Source organism: Ambystoma mexicanum, chromosome 2q (assembly GCF_040938575.1).
Source record: "Ambystoma mexicanum isolate Mex_15411 chromosome 2q, UKY_AmexF1_1, whole genome shotgun sequence".
Taxonomy (NCBI): Eukaryota; Metazoa; Chordata; class Amphibia; order Caudata; family Ambystomatidae; genus Ambystoma; species Ambystoma mexicanum.
The window spans coordinates 281610819-281638700 of NC_090924.1; the positions used below are offsets into that span (position 1 = coordinate 281610819).

General features: G+C 43.3%; 1 protein-coding gene across 8 annotated transcripts in view; it reads right to left on the bottom strand.

Annotated features, from left to right (window-relative positions):
- The window catches only part of TRRAP (transformation/transcription domain associated protein), a 2065012-nt gene that overhangs the window by 1874935 nt on the left and 162195 nt on the right, over positions 1-27882 (bottom strand). For all 8 annotated transcript variants that reach the window (XM_069647248.1, XM_069647247.1, XM_069647244.1 and 5 more), the window contains exons 8-11: positions 27082-27207; positions 7368-7445; positions 6094-6182; positions 5193-5289 (exon numbers count right to left, since the gene is read on the bottom strand). In XM_069647248.1, the coding sequence (XP_069503349.1) occupies positions 5193-5289; positions 6094-6182; positions 7368-7445; positions 27082-27207 (390 nt within the window). The remainder of the gene's footprint in view (positions 1-5192; positions 5290-6093; positions 6183-7367; positions 7446-27081; positions 27208-27882) is intronic.

Below are 27882 nucleotides of genomic sequence, written 5' to 3' on the forward strand. Positions count from 1 at the left end.
GGGCTTAATAAAACCATTCAACTGAGGCAGTACAATACTCCACTCTTAGTATAAGGCTGTACCACCCGAGTTCATGGTAGCGTAGACAGAGCAGCCAGGCTTACCTTAGGAGGTAGAGAGGGTTGTAGAATCAGAACAAGTGAAATTGTAATACAAATGATCCAAAGAAACACTGAGACACTATGTATGTAAAAATAAAGGATTTATTTAAATAAAAAATGTATTTAAATACAGGCAGGCCCAGATAAATCATGGGGTAAGTAAGCACTAAAGCATTATGTGAAATCACAGTATAAAAACACAACACTATACTTGAAAGTACACAGACCCAAGTGTAGACCTCATTTGATGTACCCAACAGTAGTTCTAGGGAAGTCAAAACCTTTTCATACACATTCAGTATAGGTCAAGCCTATTCTTGGGGAGTAGAAAACAATGGTTACCTTTTACAATTACATTCAGTAATGCAAGGGCAGTAGACCCTTCCAGTTGTATAATGATTCTCAGTACAAATCAACTAAACAGTCAACTGGACAATATACTTTTGGTGAATAGTGAAACACTTATTCTAGGTGCAGTAAACACCTCTAACTACTTTTGTCATAACAGTTATACTAGGTGAGTAAAACTGAAGGATGTAATATACAATTACAGGTGCTTTTGAAATCAGGGAACCCCAGATAGATGTAAGCAGTAACTCTTGCAACTTATTTTTGGATGGCACACAGCTAACACAAGGTAACACGTAAAACCCACATACTTTAACCTCACAATGAAGGGGAAAATAAAACCCAATGTTACACTTTTTCTGAATGACTCAATTATTCTAGGTAGGCAACAACCTAATACAGACTTATTAAGGACAGGCTAGCAGCAAGTCAGGGGAAGCAAGACCCAGTTGGGGGACACTCATACAATTATCCACAAAGGACTAATCTGATGATACCAACACTTTACTTTTGGGAAGAGGCACAAACTAATCACAGGAGAGTAAAATACCTTCACATCTACTTTCAATTTAGACTGGCAAAACAGTTGCTAGGGAAGAAAAGATGTTAACCATACTTTTAAGAATAGTGCATCACACATTCAAGATCAGTAAGGACTTTTGTAACTGTTCCCTCTTAGAATTACAGTTACCAACCAACTCTTTACAAGTAAGTAACTTTTAAACACTTATTTTATTTTCTAGGCAGAAGTCCCAATCCCTTGAAAGTATTTCCCTTATTCTTGGAGCATGAGTGTTCTCAGTGGCAGAACGTGGGTCACTAGGACTAGTGACCAACAGGCATTGTCCGGATAGGTTCTTTAGGAGTAAAAGTAAGAGTTCCTTAGGAAAACTGGGCAAACAGGTAATTACTTTACTTCAGAGTTAGAAGAGGGTCCAGGGGCTTCGCAGAAGACACCCTAGCAGGATTCTAGCAGTGGGACTGGGTGCACTGGATGAGAGGCCTCCCCATCACAGAAAACAACCCACAGCTACACAGAAATCCTAACAGGCTTAAGGTAAGTGCATCCCCACGCCAACACAGTACCTCAGCATTGAAGAAGGTTTTGCAGCAGGAGAACGTCAGGGTCTGCTGCCAAATACCCAGTCAATGGATTCCTTGTCCTGGTGACTGAAAACAAGACCTCAGAAGGAACTTTGCAGCAGGGATCGATGAAGAAGGCTCTAGGCAAGGTTCCCTCATGGCTGAATGTGGTTCTGCTGATTTGATGCCTTTACAAGGAGCACAGAAGAGGACAGAAAATTGCGGTTGAATTCTTGTGGCTTTAAAGGTCCAGCACTCTGGTGAGGGGACTTTCCGGACTCGATTAGTGTCTCTGGAGATCCACCAGGATGCCCACGAAGTTTCAACAAGATAAGCCGTGCACCGCACGATGGCTCGAGGTCCCAGGGTATTGCAGCAATGCAAGGTCACAGCAACGCTAGGATGGCTCAAAATGCAGGTCTTCCCGAATCTAGTGGGTCTCACCAGGCTCTGGATCGGGGTCGTCGTTTTCGGAGTCCCCAGGTCGATTGCAAGGAAGGGCTACAACAGGCTCCGGTTACACAGCAGGCTCTCCGCTCGCTGGAAATCATTCCAGCCACGTTTCCTTCATCTTCCTCTTCGGTTTCGGTTCCAGTGGTCGACATGTCTTCAGCTTCCAGGTTCGCAGTATTTATCAGGAATTACAACACAACCTCTGCATTCTCTCCCTGCTTTTTACAAGAAGGGGCGGTCTGGGTATCCAAGCAGGACAGCCAGTCCCCCACTAGGATTTGTCCCCATTCAGGCAAGGCGTAAAACAAAGGGCTGGGGAGTTTTGGACTCCTCGTCACTTCCTGCTCTCACAGACAGACTGGAGCCTGGGCGGGGAGTCCAGGTGACTCCTGCCGAAGATAAAAATCACACAAAGGAATTTCCCGCCCTGGATGTCAGGGGAAGGAACACGAAATGACAAGAAACACTAAAATGGTGAAAAAAGAAGACAGCGGGCATTTTGGTAAAAATTGACACCCTTATGTCCCTTTACTGCAGCTGTGAACACAGCCCGCAGTAAAGATGCACCAAATTAATACAAGGTATCACTGCCACCAGTCATTGAAGGTAAGCTTGTTCCTGTAACAGAATTGTTACAGTTTTAGTGTGAAAGGGGATACATTGCATCTCCCCAGCACTCCACATAAGGTGGGGTATGCTGGCTTCACAGAATAAAATGTAAAAAGGGATCCAAAGATCTTTTCCACCCTTGTGAACTGTAGCTCACTCAAGGTTAGCACAAGAAAGTTAAAAGGGGAGCCTCTAGGGCAACCCAGCAACAACAGGCACTTATTGCCAATAAGTTGTTAAAGAGGATAACTTTAAAAAGACACTATGGAGAGTCTTAAAAATGACACCCATAAAAAGAGTTAAAGATTATGTTAGTGTGGAAAAAGGTTCCCACTCAGAGGTATTATGTAAATATCCCACAAGTAAAGCAAAATGTTCTGGGGGTGAACCGGGAAAGGAAGATTTACCAGTTCTGTGCAAATCTTACCTAAGTGAGAGAAAGGTTCTAGTTCGATCAGAGCATAATGGTATTCTACAACAATAGTTTTATTCTCCCAGAGGGATGCAGGCAGTCTTTTATCTCAGCAGTAATAGTGTTCAACAATTAAAACCTGTTAGGGAACAAGCACTGCGAAAAGGTTCAGAACGGGACCTTTAGGGAGCTAGGACAGCCAAAGTCAATGGACAAAGTCAAAGGTCTGATGCTCTTCTTATTCTTATAAAAAATGTCTTAAATAGAGAAATTACAGCAACTCAAGGAGTCACTTTTAGAAAGCATAAAATGTAAGGCCAATGCAATTAAATTGAGGTCAACTTAGTGTAGGGTTAAATTGCACTCCCAAATATAGGGAGCAACCCACTCTGCTGGGGGGGCTCAGGCTTGGTCAGTTCTGCTTCGTCCGGAGGATCTTCCAAAAGCTTTAGGCCAGCTTAAACGTAACGCACACAATCTGGTGTACCTCTCCCTGGCTATTCGGTTCCTGCAGCACTCTGAGGAAATTCAACCAGCTCCAAGATGGGTGTCCAGGTGGCTTACTTTGAAGTCGATTGGTCCCACCAACTCGTCCTTTTATCTGTCGATGCGAACTTGGCAAGTAGTCACTGCAGCAGGGCTTCACCGGCCAAACCAATGGTCAGGAGTTGCAGCAGGCGTCCTCTTCTAGCTCTTCTTCGGTTTCTTTGTCCAGTGGCCGACTCTACCTTCCAAGCCAAAAGGCTTGCCTTTTATTCAGTTCTTTCCCATTCATTCCAACCTAGCTGTCACTCACCCAGCAGGATGGTTGTCCTTGCCGAACAGTCAGCCAGCCAGCCAATCGCCACAGAGTGCATTTGGGTCTTCTAGGAGACTAAGCACAGGGAGTTTCGGGCACCTCCCTCACTTCCTGCCTACCCCAGACACTATGGAGCCAGAGGCGGGTTTCACTCCTGAAGTCAGCCAAAGACAAAATGAACAAAAGGACCAAACCTGGTTTTGGCGCGCAGAGTAAATCTCAAGAAGGACCTTTGCACAAAATAATGGCGATAAAAGACCGGGGCCATTTTGACAAAACTGCAGCTGCGAACGCAGCCAGCGGTAAATGCACACCACGGTAATTAAAAGTAAACCACTGCCACCAGCCATTCATCGTGGAAAGGGTAACAATTCTTACATGAGAAGCTAGACAAAGGGGATACTAAGTAACCCCTCCAGCACCCTATTGAAAGACAGTGTGTGCTGGGTCTAGAAAGTTACAATGTAAGTAAAGTCACTTTCACTTCACTGCTCTTGGAAACAGTAGTTTATACAAGAGAAGGTAATTAAACCTTGGGAACATTGGAAAACCTTCTCTGTGTCACTGTACTGAACGGTTTTGCCAAATTCATGCTTGGCATTAAGCGCTTTAGAAATGCCTCAAGGAGGTACTGCAAGCGTGGGAATAAAAATCGGACGAAATGCAGCATCAATTATATCGGGTCATTTGCATCCCCAGCAATAGAGGGCTTGATGAAGACATGGAGCATCACACATACTCCTATGTAAAGTGGTTAAAGTAAAAATGCTTCTTAATGTGCATGGATTTATTGGAAAAAGAAGCATAAATTACAAAAATATAAGTTTTAGAGTTGCAATATATTTTCACACAGCTAAAAGAAATATTCAGAATAGGAATTCCTTTTTTTAACAGAATGAAATTCACCATTTTCATTTTTTATATGGTTTATTACAAACCTTTAAAAAAAGAATGAGAAAAATCAAACATAATTTAGCAACACACAAAACAACTTTACATTGTGGTCATCCACATTCCTAAGAAAAAACAACAGAAAAAGTGTGTAAGAAATCTTGCAAAATTCACTATAATCACAACTTTTAACAATAGGGAGTGCAATACTTCACACTTCAATAGTAGTAGGTTTGCTTGATCATATCGACATTACATAGGGACCAAATAAAAGATCAGCAGCAAATGTGTTAAGGAAATATTTAACTAATCCATCACTAATCTAGTTTTAAGTTTTGCAATTGTCCGAATCACTTAATACATGTGGCATTGTAATTACAGATATATGAGAACAGGGAAATGAAAATCAAGACAATTGAACTATTCACACCAGGTCTATTATTCCAATTACAGAATCAAACGTATGCATAAAGACACTCATGACAAATCACTTTACCTGATAAATTCTTATAATGTAAGCCAAAAATGATAGTGTTTTGATTTGTGCGGCAATAAAATCGGCATACAATTCCTTGTTGTAGAGTTTATGTTGCCTATGATGGAATTAAGAGAACATGTCAATTATTGGATTTCAATAAGAAATGAGGACTGCACAAATGTGTATTACAAAGGCAGACGCCAAAGAATGCTTTCAATTTCACGAGATTAACTGCAAAAACTGTGTTGCATTTAGATGCAGGGAATGATTAAGAGGACCATGTTGAGTCTTGGGGGGGGGGGATAGCTCAGGGGCAACTCGCTAGCCTTGAAAGCAATACGACGTGGAGCCTCATAGGTTCGACCCTGGGTCCACGCTTAGAAACTTCTGGGTATTAAGCGTATTATAAATAACACACTTCAACTCATGATGGGATAGGGGCAGCTTGGGCATGACCAGGAGTAAACATCACGCTTGGCTTTTACCAGGAAATGCATTTGAAATTATAAGAAAAGTCCAAATACTGAAATGCAACTGCGTAGCCAGCCAGAGCAAATTTCTGCCTTTGGTAGGTTAGAAAAAATTAATGGAAATATGTGCCCAGTGATGGCTTCTGCTGCTGTTCATCCTCATAGTAGGCCTTTACCTTTTGTAAACGTTACCACATTTTTTCCACTAGTCCTACTGGTTTCAGAGGCTCAGCGAGCACAGCCACCACTCGTATTTTGTATTTATTGTAGTTTTATGCATTACTGGTATTTCAGCACAACATGCTCGGTTTCTCATAATACTGAAATCATCTTTTTAGCATAAACAGTAAAATCAAAGGGACCACGTAATCTACGTATTCATGCTGTACATTCACTGAAAGTATCAAGCCCCTTGCGCTAGCCCCCTAAGAATAGACAACATATCTCACCTGGCGTTAGCAGACACTTGAATTATTATCGTGTTCATGATCAAAGGCACAAATTCAGCCACCACATTGTGAATGTTAAGTTTGTAAAGCTAAAAGAAAAAAGATTTTGAAAATAGAATCAAACCATTAACAAAAGACTCATTAACCACAATTAATGTCAAACTTGGAATACATTAAAAAGAGACTCGAAATAAGTGAAACCCAGTCACACTATCTTAAAGCAAGTAAAAGCACAAATGTCTTGCTCTCAAACTTTATTTGGGCAGATCTAATAAACATGAAACTGACGAAGCAGCCTCACCTCAGCGACCATCAAGAGATCGATATGCAGCCTAAGCATATCTTTGATCTATAGCCAGAGTCTTCGTCTCAAGTATTGGTCTTGTTTCTGTGTTTCCATTTCAAGGGTTAATGCGAAAACAGAAGGTCCAAACTGGTTCCTTCCTAAGAATCCAATGGCTTGGCACTTTCATATGTTCTGGATGTTTCTACAGTGCTGTCATTAGCAGAAAGTAACTGGCTCTCTGCACGGTGAAAGTCATACAGAATATATGTTTTATACACATTGCAGAATGCCGCATGTCCACACCGACAAGCTCAATGCTTCACCACCAACAGACTCGTCCTTGGGATACTAAATGGACTTAATATGTTCCTAGACTACTTATACTGTCGGTATCTCAAAGCATTCGAAAAGTCAGAAAGTACTGCTCATAGTGCACAGCTCGGCCAGAGTCCAATTTGGAACACATTCTTTCTACATGTCAGTACAGAGAGCAAATGGGATGTTTCCAATAAACTGCAATCCTGACCCATCAGCTCACTACTACTACAGGCTGAACACCCCAAACAACCCTGGCCAGTGCACCCAAGTTCTAATATGCAGTAATAAACATTTACATTTTGCAGATCCACACAGCTCCACCATTGCAACACATTTTTCAGTAACGGGACCTTTACGCATTTACCAATGCACATTAAGTATGGAACAGTCCCTGCTTTGCCACAACTAAGACAAAACGCAGCTTATTTTCATGCTTGCTTTTCTTTCCCTTCCTTTCTCTTTGGTTCCATACTGTGATTTGTGGGACATTTATACACATTTAATTTCTAATCAAGCAACAGCCATCATTTGTTTGTGCAGCAATCAGGACTTTCTTGGCATTGAAAGTGCAATTCCAACTGTGATTCCCTTCTCAAATACCTTCATTCGATTATAGCGCAAGTTATAAACAAAACCAAAGACAGTATTTTGTTTTTAAAGGAACACCAACCTGATACATGAGTACAACTATTATGGGAAGTTCTGCAAGGACTTTCAAAGACAAAGATCCTCTAGGAATGATGGAATGCTGTAGGGAGGAAATAAAAACAAATGTACAATTCTCCTGTGAAATACGATGGCTTAAGCAACTAATCTTCACATCAATTCAAGCTGACACAGAACTACATGCTTAGCTTTGAAGGGTTAACACACTAATAAGTAAGGAGTAAGTTGCTTACCTGTAACTCCTGCTCTTCAGCATTAGTATCTTTCATAGATTGACATGCTGTGAATATTCCCCAGCATCAAGCTGGGCATAATTGGTTACCCTTTCGTTGGACTTGTCTAAAAAGGTGCATCAATTTTGGGTGCCATCACCATCCTTATGGGGGCTTTTGTTCCCATCCAATGGGACATAAAGTAGTTACCCCCCTCCTCTAGGTTAGGTAAGATTTTCATAGTAATGATAAAACTTCCTGACCAGTATGAACCCCAAGAAACTTTATTTTACTGGTGGATTATTTTTCCTTATACCTCTGAGTGGGAACCTTTTCCCACACACTCAGAACCTTTTACTCTTTTTATGGGTGTCATTTTTTAAACTCTCAATAGTGTCTTTTAAAAGTTATCCTGTTAGGCAAAGTTTGAATGCAGTACCCTCTGGGAACACCACAAGCAAGGAACAAGTTACTTACCTGTTACTGTTTCCCAGCATGGGTCTGGCATGGATTTGGCATGGATTCATATGCTCATGAATAAATATTATATAACAGTACACACATGCACAACCACGGGAAGTGGCAAGGCTCAACATTAAGCATCTCAACAGTGTCCTTGTGTAGCGGGAGATAGCCGCCAGATGAACCTTGATGGAAGCATGCGCTAGTCCTGCTTTGGCCAGCGACAGCAAATAAGGCAGCACCTGCGGAGCCGTAATCCATATTCGATCGATCTTCTGTGCGCAGTGTTAGCAAGAATTCTCATAAATGTGCTAATTCCCTTCACCTTAGAGACCTCCAGCAACTTTGCTGGATTTTGAGGACTTGATTCTTTTTACCTGGAAAGAGTGCGAGCCTTTTTTCCCCCCACTCTCTCATGTATTTTGATGTGTTTTACTCTTGTGTTCTTTGATTATGGAGTTTTAGACAACTCCCTAGACATCTTTTCATGTGTGTCACACAGCACCCTCAGTGCAGTGACACAGGGAAGCCTTTCAGGCTGTCCCAAGGTTTAATTACCTTCTCTGGGATAAACCACTATTTCCCAGAGAAAGTAAAGTTAAATTGACTTTACTAGTCTTTTTAAATTCCTAGACCCAGCACACCCTATCTTAAAATAGAGTGCTGGAGGTTACCTAGTATCCCCTTTGGTCCCTTTGTTTGTTTTGTCTTTGGTGGGATTCACTGGTGAAGCCTGCCTCTGGCTGCAGCCTGTCTGGAAGGGCAGGCAGCGAGGGAGGTCCCTGAAACTCTGTGCTTAGTCTCCTTTGTTACAGGAATGCACACAACGGTGATTGGCTGGCTGTCCTTGTAGGACAGCCACGCTGCTTTGTGAGCGACTACTAGGCTGCGAATGAATGGGAGAAGCTTCCATAAAGGCGAGGTCTTTTGCAAGGAAGGCAGAGTCGACCACTGGACGAAGGAACCGAAGAAGAAACTGACCGAGAAGCTTGCTGCACACACATTGGACCGTTGGTTTGCCCAGTGAAGCCCTGCTGCAGTGCAGAAGCTCCAAATTGCGAATAGACTAGAGAAGCCTGGAAAGGACAACTTCCTTCCTTGGTTTGGTGGGACCGACTGACCCCAAGACGAACTTGACTGGAACCTCTCTCCCTGCTGGCTGTACTTTTTTGAAGCTGCAGGAACCAAGTGACAGAGGACAGGAACACCAGAATCGAGTGCATCGTTTTTAAGCCAAACCCGAGCTCCAGGAAGATCCTAAGGACTCCCTCGAAGCAGGACTATCCAAGCCTGAGCCGCATCAGAGTGCTGGACCCCAGAAGCAAGGAGAGCCCATAAGGTGTCAAAGAACCGCAGTGGTGCTATTTGTGAGTAGCTGACACCGTGAGGTGCCGCTGATCTGGAGTGTGCCCATTGCTCCCGCCGACCTTCAAACGGTAAAGCAGGAGTCCCTAGATGTCCTCCCTCTGGTCCCCACGACTGAGGCCCAGGAACAACAGGATATGCAGGACTATAACAGGAACAGAAGCCATCTGGAACCTTTTCTTCAGACTCAAGGTACTGTTTAACTAGGGGTACTTACCTCTTGTTGTGTGTAGCTTACTTGCTCTCACTGGAGACTTGCATTTACTGCCCTTTGCAGAGTTGTTTGCAGCTTTGCTCTTCACACGCCTCCCAGCTTGTGGCCCAGCAGTGATTCCTTTCACACCAAAACAAAGGTGATTGGCTGGCTGTCCTTAGAGGACAGCCACCCTGCTGTGTGAGCGACAGCTAGGCTGCAAATGAATGGGAGAAACCAGCATAAAAGGCGAGGTCTTTTGCTTAGAAGGCAGAGTCGACCACTGGACGAAGGAACAACTTGGAAGAGACGCCTGCTGCAACTCCTGGACCGTTGGGTTAGCCCGGTGAAGCCCTGCTGAAGTGCTGAAGCTCTGAATTCGCCTCAACTAGAGAAGCCCTGCAAAGGAAGACTTCTCCCCTTGGGTTGGTCGGATCAATCGACCCCAACACTAACTCATCTGGACATCCTCTCGGAGCTGGCTGTACTTCCATTGCTGCTGAAGGAACCGTTTGCCAGGGAGAGAAACACCAGAATTGAGGGTCTTGTTTTTAAAGTCGGACCTGAGCAGCAGGAAGATCCTCCGGACTGCCATGAAGCAGGACTGACCGAGCCTGAGCCACCTCAACAGAGTGCTGGACCCCAAATGCGAGGAAAGCCCATCAGGTATCAGAGAAATGCGGTGATGCTATTCGCGAGAAGCTGATACCGCGAAGTGCTGCTGATCTGAAGTCTGCCTATTGCTGCCGCCGACCTTCAAACCGTAGTGCCGGAGTCCCCAAACGTCCTCCCTCTTGTCCCCACGACTGAGGCTCAGGAACACAGGATGTTCAGACCTACAACTGGAACAGAAGACAGCTGGAACCAATTTCTTCAGACCTAAGGTACTGTAAACTAAGCAGTACTTCCCTCTTGTCGTGTAGCCTTGCTAGTGCTCAGTTAAGATGTGCCTTGGTTGCCTTTTGCAGAGTTGCTTGTAGCTTTGCGCCAACAGTGATTTCTTTTTCCACAAAGATTTGTAAAACATTGTGCAAGACTTTTTACTTGCCTTCAAGAAGTGCTTCAGCTCCCCTAGACTTTGCTCAAGTGACATTGGCTGTCCTGGCTCCCCAAAAGACTTCTTACGTCAAACTTTGTGCTTTAACTATCCCTCAACAAAAGTCACACATTCTATAACTTGTGTAGCTGGGAAAGGGTTAATTTACTTTGCATTGGAGGGGTGGGGGGGTTCAAAAGTACTTTCCTGCTTAAGAATATTTGTTAACCATGGTTTTATTCTCAAACCTTTTCCTTTTGACATCCAACTCAGTATTGTTCTAAATGTGCCAGTGATATATCAATGTCAACAGTGTCCTAGTTATTTAAGTCACCTCAGGGTGTAGGAAGTGTCTGTGTGTCATCCCCAAATGGGTATCTACTGATTTATTGAAACAGTGTGTATATTTTGAATTATATTTAGGCCTTACTTGTATTTGCTCCCTTCTAAAGAAGGCTTATTCAACTGACTGCTAAATTAATAAATACTTGTTTAATCAAGAAACCTTGAGTGTTTATTTGAATACCCGTCACTGTGAATCTCTGTTACAACCCTGCAGCTCACATTGACTCCTCTTGAGATGAGCCTGGCTGCTCAGTCACTCTACCAACGTGTGTAGTACATGCTTATACCAAATCTTTGTAACGAGAAGCATGGCTGAAAAAAATCCAAAAATATAGCGCTTTCGGACCAAAATCAAAACAATAAATAAAGGGATGAAATAACTAGAGGTAAAAGTACGCGAGAGTCTACACGTACTCCAATACTAAGATCTGAATTTAGAAGCGTAAACAAAAGCTAAAGGAGCAGGAAAACATACTTATAACAACCAAAAGAGAAAGAAGTCCAGCCAAATAAAATATCTTTAACCTCATGGAACACGAGAGGCCATAAACATCTTCTTGAAGATACTTCACTAACTCTAACAGAATCAGAAATAATCTGTCTCCAAGAAACTTGGTTGACAGGAGAGGTCCTATGTGAGGGTTATATAACTTGGATGAATCCTGCAAGAACGTTGATTCTAGGTAGGCCTGCATCAGGAATGATTTTAATGAAAAACAGTCCTACATGGTCAATAATAGCTAGAAAGAATATCCATCCATGGGCTCAATATATCACCATTAACATGCCTAATTATAACAACAATCTGATCCAGTGTATGGATTGCAAGTGTATTTCAATCTTTAACATCTATTGGAACCCGACAGCCATTAGCGACAACAAACTAATAGATTCGGTATGCGACGAAATTGACCTTATCGCCCTCTCTAATAGCAGCAGTGAATTTATTATTGTAGGAGATCTCAATATACATCTACTGAAGAAAGAAGGAGCCAAACTTAACATCCAAGAAATGTCGAGTCGAGCAAGAAAATGGATGAAAGAAATGAGAATTCGTAATATCACTTTATGTGATCAATCTACAAATTACAAAGGCTTACCTCATCTGACTTGGACTTATGAAAACTCCACTTCAATTATTGATTATATACTCACCTCAGACAGTCTACAGAAACTAATAATTTCGACTAATAATATATCACACACTACAAGTGATCACCATCAAATATCAATTACATGGATCGCTAAAAGAACAAAAGATGATTGTTTACATTTACCAGCACTTGAAGTGACCAATGGGCTGAACAAACTTCGAATCCAACAACATCACGTACTTGAAATACTTTCTACTAGGGAAGAGGCACCTCTTAAAGATCATTCAAAATTGAATTATGGATGGATACTAGAAAAATATAAACATGCCATCTCAAGACCCAAATATACATTAAACCATACTCACAATCATCAATACAATTTAGAAATCAAAAAGAAGAAACAGCAACACCAAAAAAGATTGCGACAATTCAAAAAAAAGAAAGCACCCGATTTCAAAAATCTAATTAAAAAAGAAAAACAAAAATATTCTAATTTTGTAAAAACAAATAAGGCGATGAAACAAAAGGACGCTGAATCAATTCTTGCGGCATTACAGATGAAAAACACGAGATATCTATGGTCAATGATGAATGACGGGTCAAAACAACAATGACTCAAGAAGTAGAGGCCCACCTATGGGTCAAGCACTTTACAGGTCTGTAGAAGATAAATTCACAGAACTTGACCAAAGATAGCGAAAAGGATACGTCCCCGTGGAAACTTGATTGGGACGAAGAAGATCTCAAAGACCATCAAAGCTCTAAATCCATCCCAAGCTCCTGGCCCAGATGGCCTGTCAAATACAATGCTCAAGGCAGCTCCAGATACATGGGCAAAGTTATTTCTATATCTGCTCAAACTCCTGGAAAAGACAGGAGATTCCACACACTTGGACAGTTGCTATTTTGATTCCAATCTTTAAAGCAGGCGATCGAAAGAATCCGGGTAATTATAGACCAATAGCCCTCCTAGATCCCCTGGGAAAACTTTTTGCAGGCTATCTCCAAAAAAAACTTACCAACTGGGCAGCTAGCAATGGAAAACAAGCAAAAAGACAAACGGGCGTTGTCACTAAGATTGGAACTAATGTAAACCTTTTGTTATTGAATATTTTAAAAATCAGAGGCAATTGCCAACAAACCAACAAATCTATGCTTTATTCATAGATTTAAAGATGGCGTTTGATTCCGTAAATAGGCATAAACTTTGGAACAAACTAACTTCATGGGGTTGTCCTTGTATTCTAAACCCAATAAAACAACTATATTCAAATACATCTGTTCGAGTGCACTTAACAACGGATGGCATGGTCACTGAATCCATTCCCATATGGAATGGGCTGAAGCAAGGATGTCCTTTAGCAGCATGTTTATACAACTTGTATACCAATGATTTTGGAGAAAAAATACAAAATACGAAAGCGAATCCACCTAAGATCAACAGTGAACCAATACAAACGCTAATCTATGCTGATGACATCATCATCCTTGATAAAACTGCAAAAGAATTACAACAAACCCTGGACAAAGCACAAGAATATATGCTGGAAAATGATCTACAAATCAATACTTCCAAAACAAAAGTCATGAAATTATCAACCCAGAAGAGCAAAATTCAACACACCACAAAAATTCTGCTGGAAAGCCAAGAAATTACTACAACAAAGACAATAAAATACCTGGGTGCTCTGATCAGCCCCTCAAAAGAAAGAAAAAGAATGGAACAAACACATCGAACGGAAGGCCAGATCCTTGGCAAGACAAGGGCGGTTCTTTCACACGAAATATGGATCATATTCGGCAAAAGCGACAACCATGTTATATCAACAAAAGCTAATTCCAATATTAACCTACGCAAGTGAAACTTTAGTCAACCAGGAGGCAATCAATTGGTCTTACCTTGAAGGAATATATTGGCGGAAGACGCTAGACCTTCCAAAATCATTTCCAACAGCTAGAATCAGATTTGAACTGGGTCTACAGTCCATTCAATCCATAGTACTATGGAAGCAGATGGACCTCTTCAGAAAAATAATCTCGGATGATATGATAACATCATTGGAAATACTAAAAGAAAAAGAACAAGCTTTGCAAGTCTTAGCTCTCTCAAAATGGACTTCAGAGATTAAAAGGAAAATGCAGATAGATGAAATCACCGAGGAAATGTTGGTAAAAAGACCACAGCAGGCGAAGCAAAAATTAAAAACTAACGATTGGATAAAAACAATAGATCTACAAACAAGTTATAAACGCTACCTGAAATGTGGAAATGAGGTAAGAACCCTCAACGAACTATCTCAATATCAAAAGCAATTTCCAGCTACCAAGATTCGTGATCTATTTCTGCGGTTTCGATTTAATATCGAGAATATCCAACACGAGAATATCCATCTATGATTGACAAAACAGCCAATGTATCCCTCGGTCTGTCAATTTTGCGAAGAAACGGAAGCAATAGAAACTTTATTTCACCTGATTATGATTTGCCCAGCGTTGAAAGAAAAAAAGAGAACTGTACAGATATTTCTTCAAGATTTCGAAAAAATCAATGACGACAGAAGAGAGATGGGCACATTTGCAACAAGGAAAGGACCAACGGCTCATTATTACAGTAATTAAATTTTGGATGGAGATTGTAAGAGAGGGGGGAAGGGGAGTCCGAATCTCTACAGCCCTTTGTCTTCCAGCCCGAGTGTGAGAGTCCACCTCAAACTGGAAGGCTGACTGTCCTAAAAGGATTGCCACCCCCCACCCCCTTAAGTTTGAATGTTGCAAGGATTTTCGATTGGCTGCGTTTCTGCATAAGAGTCCGATCCTGGAAGCTGAAGAGGTAGTAGACCACTGGAACCAAAACCAAAGAGCATGATGAAGGAAAAGTGGCTGAGACAATTTCCAGCGACCAGGGAACCTGCTGAGTAACCAGGGCCTACTGTAGCCCTTCCTTCCATTCAACCTTGGGACTCCGAAAAGAAGGACCCGACCCAGAGCCTCGCGAGACCCACTAGACCCAAGAAGACCTTCATTTTGAGCCATCCCACAAAGTGAAGCGACCTCATGGGGCTGCAATACCCCAGAATCTCGAGCCAGTGTGCGGTGCACAGTCTTCCGAATTCCGAATCTTGCGGAAACTTTGTAGACATCCTGCTGGAAATCCAGAGACAAGATTCAAGTCTGAAAAGTCCCCCAACCAGAAAGCTGGAACTTTGTAACGATGATAATGCAACCAGTGATATTCTGTCTTCTTCTGTGCTCCTGAAAAGGAGCCAAATCCACAGAACCACATCCAGTCGCGATCCCTACTGCAAAGTCCCTTCCAAGGTCCTGTTTTCAGTCACCACAACAAGGAATCCAACAACCAGGTTTTTGGCTGCAGATTCTGAAGTCCTCCGGCTGCAAAATCGTCTGTGCAGAGCTACTCTGCTGGCTTGGGTATTTACTTTCCTTAAGTCTCTTGTGATTCCTGTGTAGTTTGGGGGGTATTTTCTGGAATTGGGAGTCCCGTCGTCCAGTGCATCCAGGCCCCTGCTGGAATCCTCCAAGGGTGTCTTCTGTGAAGCCCCTGGACCCTCAAACAACTAACTATTCACCGGTTTGAACAGTCTTCCTTAGGAAATCTCACTTTTGCTACTTAAGAACCTATCCCAACACTGCCTGTTGGACACTAGACCCTAATGGCCCCCCCTTCTGCCACTGAACACACATGCTCCAAGAATAAGGGAAAAACTTTTAAAGGATTGGGCCTTTTGTCTAGAAAAGAGAATAAGTGTTTAAAAGTTAGTGAACAGTTACAAAAGTTATTACTTACCTTAGAAATGTTCTGCCATTCTGAAAAGTAGGTAAAAGGTTATTTTACTCACCTGTGATTTGGTTGTGCCCCTTTGCCAAAAATAATGCTGTTGGGTACACTACTATTTCTTTCAGAATATTAGTGTGCGAGTTTCCCAACTGGGTCTTGCTTCCCCCAACGCTGTTAGCCAGTCCAGAATAAGTCTGAATTAGGTTTTAGGTACCTGGAATAACTGGAGTCATTCATAAAGTGTAACACTGGGTTTTGCATTCCCTGGTCTGTTTTAGACAGACACAAAAAGAGTCGTAGGTTTACACCTCCCTTTAAGTTGCTTATAGCTCCTGTAAAAAGTGTATAGGTTTTACTTACCTTGAGTAGAACTTATCTTAAAACAAGTTGGAGTTATTGCTTTTCTTAGTCTGAACTGAAATGCAAATGTAATTGAATATTACACCCCAAAGTCCAACTCCCCTAGAATAACTGTTACCATGAAACAGAGTTATAGGTTTATACTGTTCGCAGAATCTGTCTTTCACTAGATCAGAAAAGTATTTTTTCCAGTTGATATTACTATGTGATGTCTTGCTGAGCATCAAGTTACAACTGATAGGGTTGTTATGGAGAATTCTCAGAAATGTGCCAAATCCCTCCACCTTAAATACCCGCAGCAACTTTGCTGGATTTTGAGGACTTGTTTTTTTTTACCTGGAGAGAGTGAGACCCTTTTTTCCCCCCATCTCTCGTGATTTTTAACTGTTTCTTTTGGTTGTGGAGACTGACAAAATCCATAGGCATCATCTTTTACATGGTGTCACACAGCACCTTCAGTGCAGTAGCACAGGGAAGCCTTTCAGATTTCACAAAGGTTTAAACACCTCCTCTTGGTTAAGCTACTGTTTCCAAGAGCAGTAAAGTGAAATTGACTTTACTTATATTTGTTACTTTCTAGACCCAGCACACACCATCTTACAATAGGGTGCTTGAGGGGTTACTTCGTATCCCCTTTGTCTAGCTTCTCATGTAACTACTGTGGTGTGCATTTACCATGGCTGTGGTCACAGCTGCATAAAAGCACCCAAGGGTGCCACTGTTGTCAAAATGGCAACAGTCTTTTTTATCCATTTCTTTGTGGAATGGTCCTTCTTGAGATTTTCTGTGCGCCCCAAACCAGTTTTGGTCCCTTTGGTCGCTTTGGTCGCTTTGCCTTTGGTGGGATTCACGAGTGACGCCCACCTCTGGCTGCAGGGTGTCTGCTGGGGGCAGGAAGTGAGGGACGTGCCCGAAACTCCCTGGGCTTAGTCTCCTGGGAGACCCAAATGCACTCTGTGACGATTGGCCGGCTGAATGTCCGGCAAGGATTTTGGCTTGGAAGGCAGAGTCGACCACTGGACGAAGGAACCGAAGAAGAACTGGAAGAGGACGCCTGCTGCAACTCCTGGACAGTTGGGTTACCTGGTGAAGCCCTGCTGCTGTGCTGAAACTCCAAATTTCTATTGACGGAGAAGCCCCTGCAAGGACGACTTCTCCCCTTGAGTTGGTGGGAAAAATCAACTCCAAAGTCAAGCCACCTGGACATTCTCTTGGAGCTGGTTGCATTTCCACATAGTTGCTGCTGGAAACCGGAACACCAGATTGTGCGATTTGATATATGATAGTTTATTTACATAGCGCCTATACACAATGTGTTTCAACGCGCTTCAAGGCAAGGGAGGGAACAAGGGAAAATACAACCACATTCTTACAGGCCATGAACAGTAAGGATGTGAAATTAACTATCATACTCGGCAAGAGCTAAGACATAGATAAGGAAGGGAGGGGGAGAGTGGGAAGGAAATGGAAACAGGCGACTACCGTACTAGGCCTGACGACATTTCTGGTAGAGCCGAGAAAAACAAAAGGTGAGGGAGAGGGGTGCAAAAAGGGAGGGGAGGAACAAAACAAGCGACTATCATACTAGACCTGACGACATTTCAGATAGTGCTGGAGGGGTGGTGGGGAGGAAAAAAACAGTAATGGGAGGATGGAGGAAACAGACGAGGTTGCCATCATATAAGGTCCAGGGACAATTCTGGTAGAGTAAGTGCATAGAAGAGAAAGTAAGGGGAGGAGATAGGAAAAGGGAGAAGGAAAAGGAGGAGAGAAAAGAGTAAAGAGTCAAAAAGAGTGGAGAAGAAAGAGTGGAGAGCAAATACAATTGTGTTTTACTTTTAAGTTGGCCAAGAGCTCCAGGAAAATCCTCCGGACTCCCAGGAAGCAGGACTGACCGAGCCTGAGCCCCCTCAGAGTGCGGGGCCCCAGAAAGGAAGGAAAGCCCATCTCGCCAGTCAGAAACTGTGGTGTTGCTATTTGCGATAGACGCGAGGAGCTGAAACAATGAAGTGCCACTTGTTTGAAGTTTGCCGGTTGCAAGCTGTGAACGTCCCATTGCAGTGCATGAGTCCCCAGAAGTCCTCCCTCTAGTCCCCACGGCTGAGGCCCAGGAACAGCGAGATCTGCAGAGCTGTACAGGAACAGAAGTAATCTGCTGCACTTTTTCTTCAACCTAAAGGTACTGTAAAGTCTAAGAGAACTTACCTCTTGTTGTGTAACTACACTTGTCCTCTGTTGGTGAGACGTGTTGTGGTTGCTCTGTAGAGTGGCTGACAGCTTCTTTACTTCACAAGCCTAAACAGCTTGTGGCCCTACCTTCAATTCTTACATCTACAAAGACTTTTAAAACGCTGTGCAATACTTTTTACTACCTCTGAGAAGTGCTTCAGTTCACCTAGACTTTGGCTCATATTGACTTTGGCTTAGCCTGGCTGCCTGAATGACTCTTCTTCCCTCTGTGAATGCGTTTTATCTTCCTTCCAGGAAAGGGTTAACTAACTTTGCATTGGGTGGTTTACAAAAGTACTTACCTGCTCTGAGAAATATTTGTGAGATCTCTTGTTGTGTCATAATAACCTTTCTCTTTGACAAACTCTTAAACCCGATTCTAAATGCAACAGTGATATGTTAAATGTTAAAGGTATTTGTACCGTGCACCGTCACCAACAGAGTTGGTCCCCAGGCGCTCTGGCGGATCTGCAAATGAGAAGGTGGGATGGTTTAGTAGGTGAAGCGGGAGTAGGATAGTGAGAGGAGTGGTGTTCTGTTGGCAGCTTCAACTCGGTATACACCGGGTGCTGAGCTTCGGTGCGAGTATTGGATCGATGTCAGTCCTCGTGTGCTGTTGGTGTTGCTTATGTGTTTTCGGTGTTGTGAAGTGCATGCGGGTTTTTATGCGAGAGATGGTTGTGAGATTTTTTAGTGACATAAGTCTGCAGAAATGCTGAGTTTTGTTAGTCGGTTGTATGAAGGTTAACAGAAGTTCAGAAATCTGTCCGAGTGTGGAACTCACCAATCCTCCCAATTTCATAGGGTGGGCAAAAGGGCTATGCCTGGCAGGGTTTGGTTTGTGTGGGGCACTCCCTGTGCTTTTCTAATGCACTTTGAAAGTGTTATGATTGCTCCTCACTGTTCTATTCTAGCTAGCTCTGTAGGTGTTCTAATGCTGATGGATTGATTATTGTGGGTTGGGTGTCTATTCTCCTCCTTGGGTGCTGGGGCTGGTGTAGCAGACTCCTCTCAAACATTCTATCTAAATGCGTCTGCTGGTTTAGATATGGTACATCCGGGTGGAGTGGGTGAGACATTTAGGCCTTCGTCTGGGTCTGAGCATGTGATCAGTCTCTGGAGGTCTCCTTTTGTGGCCATTTCCCATGATATCTTATGGTCTGTCGTGTGGTCGTTTCTTTGGGTTCAGTGTTTGTCCATTTGAGAGTGGCAGAGGTTGGCGTTATTTTCGTTGTTGTTTTAATGGGATGGGCATTCTAGTGCATCGCTGTTGTGGTTACGCTGTGAAGAGCCATGATTTGAGGAGTTTCCTGAATGCTAGGTGGTTTGTTGTGTTCCGTATAGTCTTAGGTAGGTCATTCCAGGTTTTCGGTGCCTGGTGAGAGAAAGAGGATCCTCAGAGTTTTCTTCTGTTATAGGGTTTTGGTTCCAGGCGGATGTCGGTGCTTGATCTCAGTGTTCTTGTTGGTTGATGTAGGCGTAGTTTATCGCTAAGGAATTCTGCGCCTTGTTTGTGTATTGCTCTGTGCGTGGTGCACATGTACTTGAACTTTATTCTCCGTTTTAATTGTAGCCAGTGTAGTATTTTTAGCGCAGGTGTGATGTGTTCTCTTCTGGGAACCTTGAGGAGGAGTCTGGCTGCTACATTTTGTATGCATTGTAGTTTTTTTTAGAAGTCGTTCGGGCATGCCCAGGTATAGGCTATTGGCATAGTCTACTCTGGACATGATCAGAGCGATGAGGTTAAGTGTTTTGTTGGCGAACGACAGGAACGGTAGGATCCTTTTTGCTGCTCGCAGGAGGAAGAAACATTTCTTGTGTAGAGCGTTTACTTGTGGCACTCGAGTGAGGTTCTTATCCATCAGGACCGCTAGGTTTTTTACAGTTGATGATGGTTCTGGTGTGGTGCCGAGCTCTCTTGGCCAGGGGATGTAGCCGATGTCTCCTCCCTTTTTTGAAACAATAATTTTCTCTGTTTTGCCTAGGTTGATTTTGAGGTGGTTGAGGTTCATCCAGTTGAATATCTCACAAAGGCAATTCTCTAGTGTAGTGTTTTCTTCTCGGGTGTCTTGTATGTTGAAGATTATTGGAGTATCGTTGGCGTAGTTGTAGCATGTGAGGCCGTGTTTTTTGATGAGTTTGATTAATGGGTACATGTAGATGTTGAATAGAAGCGGCGAGAAGGATGATCCTTGTGGTACTCCGCACGTGGAGTCTCTAAGTTTGGATTTAAAAGGTTTCATCCATACGGTTTCGGTTCTGTTTGTTAGGAAGGATTTGATCCATAGTAGGGCGGTGTCTGTTATCCCTAGTCCTTCTAATCGCTTTATGAGGATGTCGTGGTTGACAGTGTCGAAAGCTGCGGACAAAATCAAGGAGAATCAGGGCGGTGCCGTTGTCCGAGTCTGCGTTCGTTTTTAGGTTCTCCCATATTGAGAGGAGAGCTGATTCTGTTCCTCTCATTGGTCTGAAACCAACTTGTGCCTGCTTTAGTAGGCAGTGCTCTTCTATGAATTCTTGGGTTATTTTGCAGACGTACGTTTCTAGCAATTTAGCTATGTAGAGTATATTGGAGATGGGTCTGTAGTTGGATAAGTCCTCTACGTTTCCTGTTGTGTCTGAGAAGCGGCTTGATGTACGTGGATTTGAAGGCCTGTGGAACTTTACCTGTTGAGATTGAGTAGATTCCTGTGGTATTCCATGGGGGGTCCTTGTTTGAGAATTGTTTTGTATATGTCCGAGGGGCAATGGTCTTCAGGAGAGCCTGATTTGTTGCTTTGGTTTACCAGTTTGACGAAAGCCTCAACTGATATTTCTGGGAAGCTTCCTAGCTTGTTTGGCTGTTCTCTGTCGGTGTCGCTGGGGTTTGAGCTGTGATTGCTTGGTCTGTTTTGTATGGTGTGTTGGATGGAGGTTATTTTGTTTTTGAAGTGGTCTCCTAGGTCCTTGCAAAGTTTCATCGATGGAATTGGCGTGTTGTTGCAGCCCGGTCTTTTTTTTATTTTGTTTATGATTTTGTAAAGTTCTTTTTGTGCGTATGATGCTCTGAAGATTCGGTTGTCGAATATATTAATGTACTAATATATTAATGTCCCCAGCACCCTAACTATTGAAGTCACCTGAGGGTGTAGGTAGTGTCTGTGGGCCATCCCAAAAGGGTATTTACTGATTTAGGAATATTAAGAGTGTGTATTTGAGTGTTACTGTCATATTGCTCCCTTCTGAAGAAGGCTTATTCTAACTGACTGATAAATTAATTGTTTATTGATGAAACCTTGCGTGTAATAGTTTATTTTAATAAATGTCACTGTGCATCTCTTTGTAACTCCCCTAAAGTGTCATGATGCCTACCTCTAAGGAGCCAGGCCGGGCCCAGCAACCCCAGAGGCAGACATCATTCACTCCTGGGAAGTCTCAGCGGGCCCAAGTCGGGGCCCTTTGGACTCAGTCCTGGCGCCGTAGGCACCAGGCTCATAGTGGACCCCAGTCCTGGCGCCTTAGGCGCCAGGCTCATAAAGGAGGATTTATGTGTAAGTGCTTGGGTGCACACTTACCTGATGCAGACCTTGCTGCTTCATCCAGGCCCTCTTGAGGCCTGGATGGGACTACTTTACCTGTGGGACTACTTTCCACCCGGGTGTGGTCGGGGAAGGATACATACCAGATCGGTGGAAGGATACATACCTGGAACTTCTTCCAAAGCTATTTAAACCCCACCCGAACAGCCACACGTGCTTCGCGTTGTTCTGCACCTAGCAGCTGGACGCTCACCGTGTCTGCTCCTGCATCCTGACTTCTGCCACGCCTGCCAGCACCCTGGATCACCTGCAAAGGGAGAAAGGAGGAGAATTGGTGAAGGAAAGACCTTACCTGCTAAATCTGCATCCCGGAATCATTTCACCGACGATCCTGAAAAGGAAGACATCATTTTAAAAGCATTTCACTACGATCGCTGCAGCGCTGCATTTTACTCACCTTTTCCAGGCGCCTCCATCTTCAGCGGCAATCATCCGGATTTCGCCACGTTCCGGCGCCTAGGGGAAAAAAGACCAGAACAAAGGTGAGAGGGAGAAAAGTAATAAGGGAAGCTCAATTTCCTGAAAAATTACCCGTTGGGTTTTTCCACTTCATTTCGGGTCCTGCCGCTTCCGGACCCCGGCCCCTAAGGGGAAAAAAGGCTAAGACATTGAATGAGCGAATACAAAGACATTACCTGAGCGCTCATCCCGAACTTACCTGTCATGTACTGAAGCTGCACGTTTCACTTCGGGTCGGCGCCATATCTCCGGCATACCGAACCCCGGCCCCTATGGGGAAAAAGACATAAGAATTAACGCTTGCTGCAATAAGACTACGAACATTATTAAGGCTTGAACTTTTGAACAGAACTTATACTGCGTCTTACCTGAACAGTCAAGCTTACCTGAACACCAATCCTCAATCCAGTGAAGTAACTGGGTTTCAACGCGCCCCTGCATCAGAAGCAGGATGGAGAGCTCTTCCTTCCAGATCCTAAGGTGAGGCTTCACAGGGGAATCGTGGAAGTGGTATCGTGGAGGGTTGGAAGGGAGTGGGAGGCTTGAGCACCATTCCGTCAGTGGGTAACACTCCCTTTTCACGCACAGGAGGATATTCCTGCGAGCCTGAGAAGCTAGAGTTGAGGGGCCCATCCTGTTCATCTTTGGAGTCCGGCGCCCCACCTTAAGGAAGCATCAGCACCCGAAGCCGCGCCTCCGTGGGAATCAGGTGAGCGTTACATAAAGCTCACATTGACCCCTCTTGAGATGAGCCTGGCTGCTCAACACGCTATCAACCTGAGTAGTACAAGCTTATACCAAAGGTTGGGTTCCTATTGCCAGGAGGTCAGGGTTGTTGTAGTGCACCCAAAGGGTACTGCATACATTCTTGCCTAACAAGGGTTTACTACCCTTACATTACTGAAAGTAATCAATAAGTAACTATTGGTTTTGACTTCCCTAGAACTACTGTTCGGTATTCCAAATAAGGTTATAAGCTTTGGTCTGTGCACCTTCAAGCATGGTGTGTTTTTATAATTGTGGTTATATATAATGTGCCGGTACTTATTTCCCCCGCAAGATTGATCTGTGCCTACTTGTATTTAAATAAACCATTTATTTTTTACAATACATAGCGTTTCAGTGTTTCAGACCATTTGTATTACAATTTCATTTGTACTGATTCTACAGCCTTCTCTCCCTCCAAAGATAAGCCTGCCGGCACGGTCTACGCTACCTTGCACTCAGGTGGTACAGCTTTATGGAGTCTTGTACTGCCTCAGTTAAAGGGTTTCGCTAAGCCCTTAGTTGGACTTCAGAAAAAAACTGTCCTAACACGTACTTACCTCCTGGTGTTGATCAAATCAGTTAAATGCATTTTAGAACCTGTACAGGTTTATTATTGGTTATTGAGCGATATCATCTGGTAGTTTCATTTTTTAGTTTGTTGAAAGGCCTAGAATATTTGTATTTTTATACATTCCTGTAAGGCAAGATTGTATGCAGTAACCCGTGGGAGACTGCACCAACCTTGTCCTCTTGGCAATAGTTAACCCAACCTTTGGTATAAGCATGTAGTACACAAGTTGGTAGAGAGACTGAGCAGCCAGGCTCATCTCAAGAGGGGTCAATGTGAGCTGTAGGGTTGTAACATGGAGATTCACAGTGACAGGTATTCAAATAAACACTCACGGTTTCTTGATTAAACAATTCTTTATTAATTTAATAGTCAGTTGTATAAGCCTTCTTTAGAAGGAAGCAAATATATGTAACAAAAATATACTTCAAAATACACAGTTTCTTTAAATCAGTAGATACCCATTTGGGATGACACAGGACAATTCCTACACCCTGAGGGGACTTAAATAACTAGGACACTGTGGACATTGAGCTATCACTGGCACATTTAGAGCAATGCTGAGTTTAGTGTCAAAAGAGAAAGATGAGGGAATAAAAATGGTTAACAAATATTCTTCAGCAGGTTAGTACTTTTTGAACCCTCCAATACAAAGTAAATTAACCCTTTCCCAGCTATACAAGTTATCTAATGTGTGACTTGTTGAGAGAAAGTTAAAGCACAAAGTCAGAGGTAAGAAGAGTCTTTCAGGGAGCCAGGACAGCCAATGTTAGCTGAGCAAAAGTCTAGGTGAGCTGAAGCACTTCTTGCAGGTAGGTAAAGTATTTCACAATGTTTTAGAAGTCTTTGTAGAAAATTAAATCACTGTTGGGCCACAAGCTGTGAGGGGCAAAGCTGCAAATAACTCTGCAAAAGCAACCAAGACAAGTCTCAACTGAGAGCTAGCAAGGCTACACAACAAGAGGTAAGTATCACTTGATTTACAGTACCTTGGGTCTTAAGAAATTAGGTCCAGCTGGCTTCTATTCCAGTTGTAGTATGGCAGATCCTGTTGTTCCTGGGTAGTCATGAGGACAAGAGAGAGGACATTGGGAGGCTCCTGCACAACGGTTTGAAGGTCGGCGGCAGCAATATCAGCGGCACTTTGCGGTTTCAGCTTCTCGCGAATAGCACCACGGTGGTTCTCAGATCCTTATGGACTTTCGCATCTGGGGTCCAGCACTCTGTTGAGATTGCTCAGGCTTGGTCAGTCTTGCTTACTAGGAGTCCGGAGGATCTTCCAGCTGCTCGGGTCTGACTTAAACGATGCACTCGATCCTGGTGTTCCTGGATCGAGTGCATCAATGGAAGTACAGCCAGCTCCGAGAGGATGTCCAGACGAGTTCGCTTTGGAGGTCGATTGGTCTCACCAACCCAAGGGAAGAAATCGTCCTTTGCAGGGCTTCTCTAGTTGAGGCGAATTCGGAGCTTCAGCACTGCAGCAGGGCTTCACTGGGCAAACCAACCGTTCTGGAGTTGCAGCAAGCATCTCTTCCAAGTTCTTCGGATTCCTTCGTCCAGTGGTCGACTCTGCCTTCCAAGTAAAAGACCTCACCATTTATGCAGGTTTCTACCATTCATTCGCAGCATAGCTGTCCCTAACACAGCAGGGTGGCCGTCCTTCAAGGACAGACAGCCGGCCAATCACCTTTGGGTGCAATCCTGTAACCTAGGGGATTAAGCACAGGGGCTTTTGGGCACCTCCCTCACTTCCTGCCCCTGCCAGACATACTGGAGCTAGAGGCGGGCTTCAGCAGTGAAACCTGCCAAAGACGAAACAAACAAAGGGACCAAACTTGGTTTGACGCACAGAGTAAATCTCAAGAAGGACCTAACAAACAAGAAATTGCAAAAAAAGAAGGCCCAGAGCCATTTTCACAAAATGGGCACCCATGGGTGCTTTACTGCAGCTGCAATTGCAGCCCGCAGTAGAAAAACACAATGGTAGGAAAAAGTAAACCACTGCCACCAGCCATTAACTGTAGAAAGGGTAACATACACATGTTACATGAGAAACTAGACAACAGGGATACTAAGTAACCCCTCCAGCACCTTATCGTAAAATAGTGTATGCTGGGTCTAGAAAGTTACAAAAGTAAAGTCAATTTCACTTCACTGCTCTTGGAAACAGTAGTTTAACCAAGAGAAGGTATTTTAACCTTTGGGAAATCTGAGAGACTTCCCTGTGTCACTGCACTAAAGGTGCTGTGTGACATAATGTAAAAGGATGATGCCTATGGAGTTTGTCAGTCTCCAAAAACCAAAGCAACCCAGTGTTCAGATTAAAGAAAAATGCATGAGAGTGGGAAAATGTTCTCACTCTCTCCAGGTTAGAAATATAAAGTCCTAATGTCCAGAAACAAGAGCTGGGGTCTCTAAGGTAGAAGGGAATTGGCACATTTCTGAGAATTCTCCCCAACAATTCCTGTCTATATTACATTGTGTGCTTCACTGTGTGGCTCATTGAGGACACCTAATCCTACTAGCCTGAAAATAGCCTTGACGGCTCTCCACATTTACTTTGAATGTGTTTTGGCTAACCTCTTAGAGTTCCCTGTTCACTATAACTAGGGTGGCCTCCTAAAATCTGTCCACCACACCAGATTCTAGAAATCCATCTTTAAACAATGAAATAGAGACAAGTAAATGTTGTAGAGGCGTTTGATTTTTCTTAATCCTATGATGTGACGTGCAGCATAGCTTTCACAGGGGTCAAAGGAGCATATTGGACTCCTACAAGTAATCTGTTGCCCCCTCAAGGTCATAGATGAGGGCTTACAACAAGCATTCCGAAACTAGGGACAGGGCTGAGAGATTCACTGTGGGGGAGAGCGAGTTGGCACCATGCTTTTTGGGTCCTTTTGATAATGTGACATACTGTTCTGGATGTCACCGGACTGCAATGCTGTCTGGAAACATTGGAGCAGTGCAATTGTCTTCAAGAGACATGTGTCATTCCCCATTTATTTTTGTGGGGCCGATTGGCATGGTGCTCATAAGTAAAACCAACGGATCTGTAGATCTGAAACTATTAGGCACAAAGTCCCTTAAGTGATGACTAAACAAAGCTCAGAGTCAAATGGTTTCACCTTATTTAACTTTAGGACTATCATCCATATGAATTCCTTATTTCACACATGTTTCTTTATTATAAGAGTCTATTTTGAATTATCATTACTAATCAATACAAATCACGTTTTGCTCAAATGCTTACCGTCCTAGTCTCACTGTCTTCTCTTTCAGGATTAACCTTCACAATGATTGTTGTGATCATGCCAACCATTTCTGGAGAGGGAACTGTGTTGTCTGGGATACCCTGAGGGGTCTCAAAATATCGACTCTGTAGAGACACAAATAAAAAGAAATAAACATGTTCTTTTTCACAGCTATAATGTAAAACATATACAATTATTGAAATTCCATGACTGACGTAAAGCAGTGTCTCATATTCCAATCTGGGCGAGTGCTGAATGTCATCTGCAAAATTATTTGCAATACAAAACAATGTTAATTTTATCTCAGGAAGTGAGCGGGCCCCACTTTCATATAACAAACTTTCTTAAACAGAAAATGCCTTTCACCCAGTTGGCTCACTCCAGCCTTAAAAAAAGAGAACACTCTGAAACATAAAAGAAATATCCTTGAGCGTAGATCGCGTGCAAACCCATCTCCAGCCAACAGACTTGCCTAAGCCTCCACGCTCAAACTATACTGTGCATAAGTCGGCAAAGCACAAAAAATGATTACAGGAACAGAATCTCCAAAGCCCCACACCCAATCAGGGAACATTTCATTCTCATTGTGGAATTCAAGACCCCTGTATACACCACCAACTCACCGTGCCACACTCAATCCCATTTGCTGTGGAAGTGGTCTGAGAGACACAAAGCCCTAGAGAGACCTCCATTCTCTCTAAAATCTCGACCCCCTCCACCCGTTATCCCACACCATATGGTACCGGTAAGAAAGCCACCTTCTAACCTTTCCTCCTTATTAGGGAAGATTTCTCTTGTTT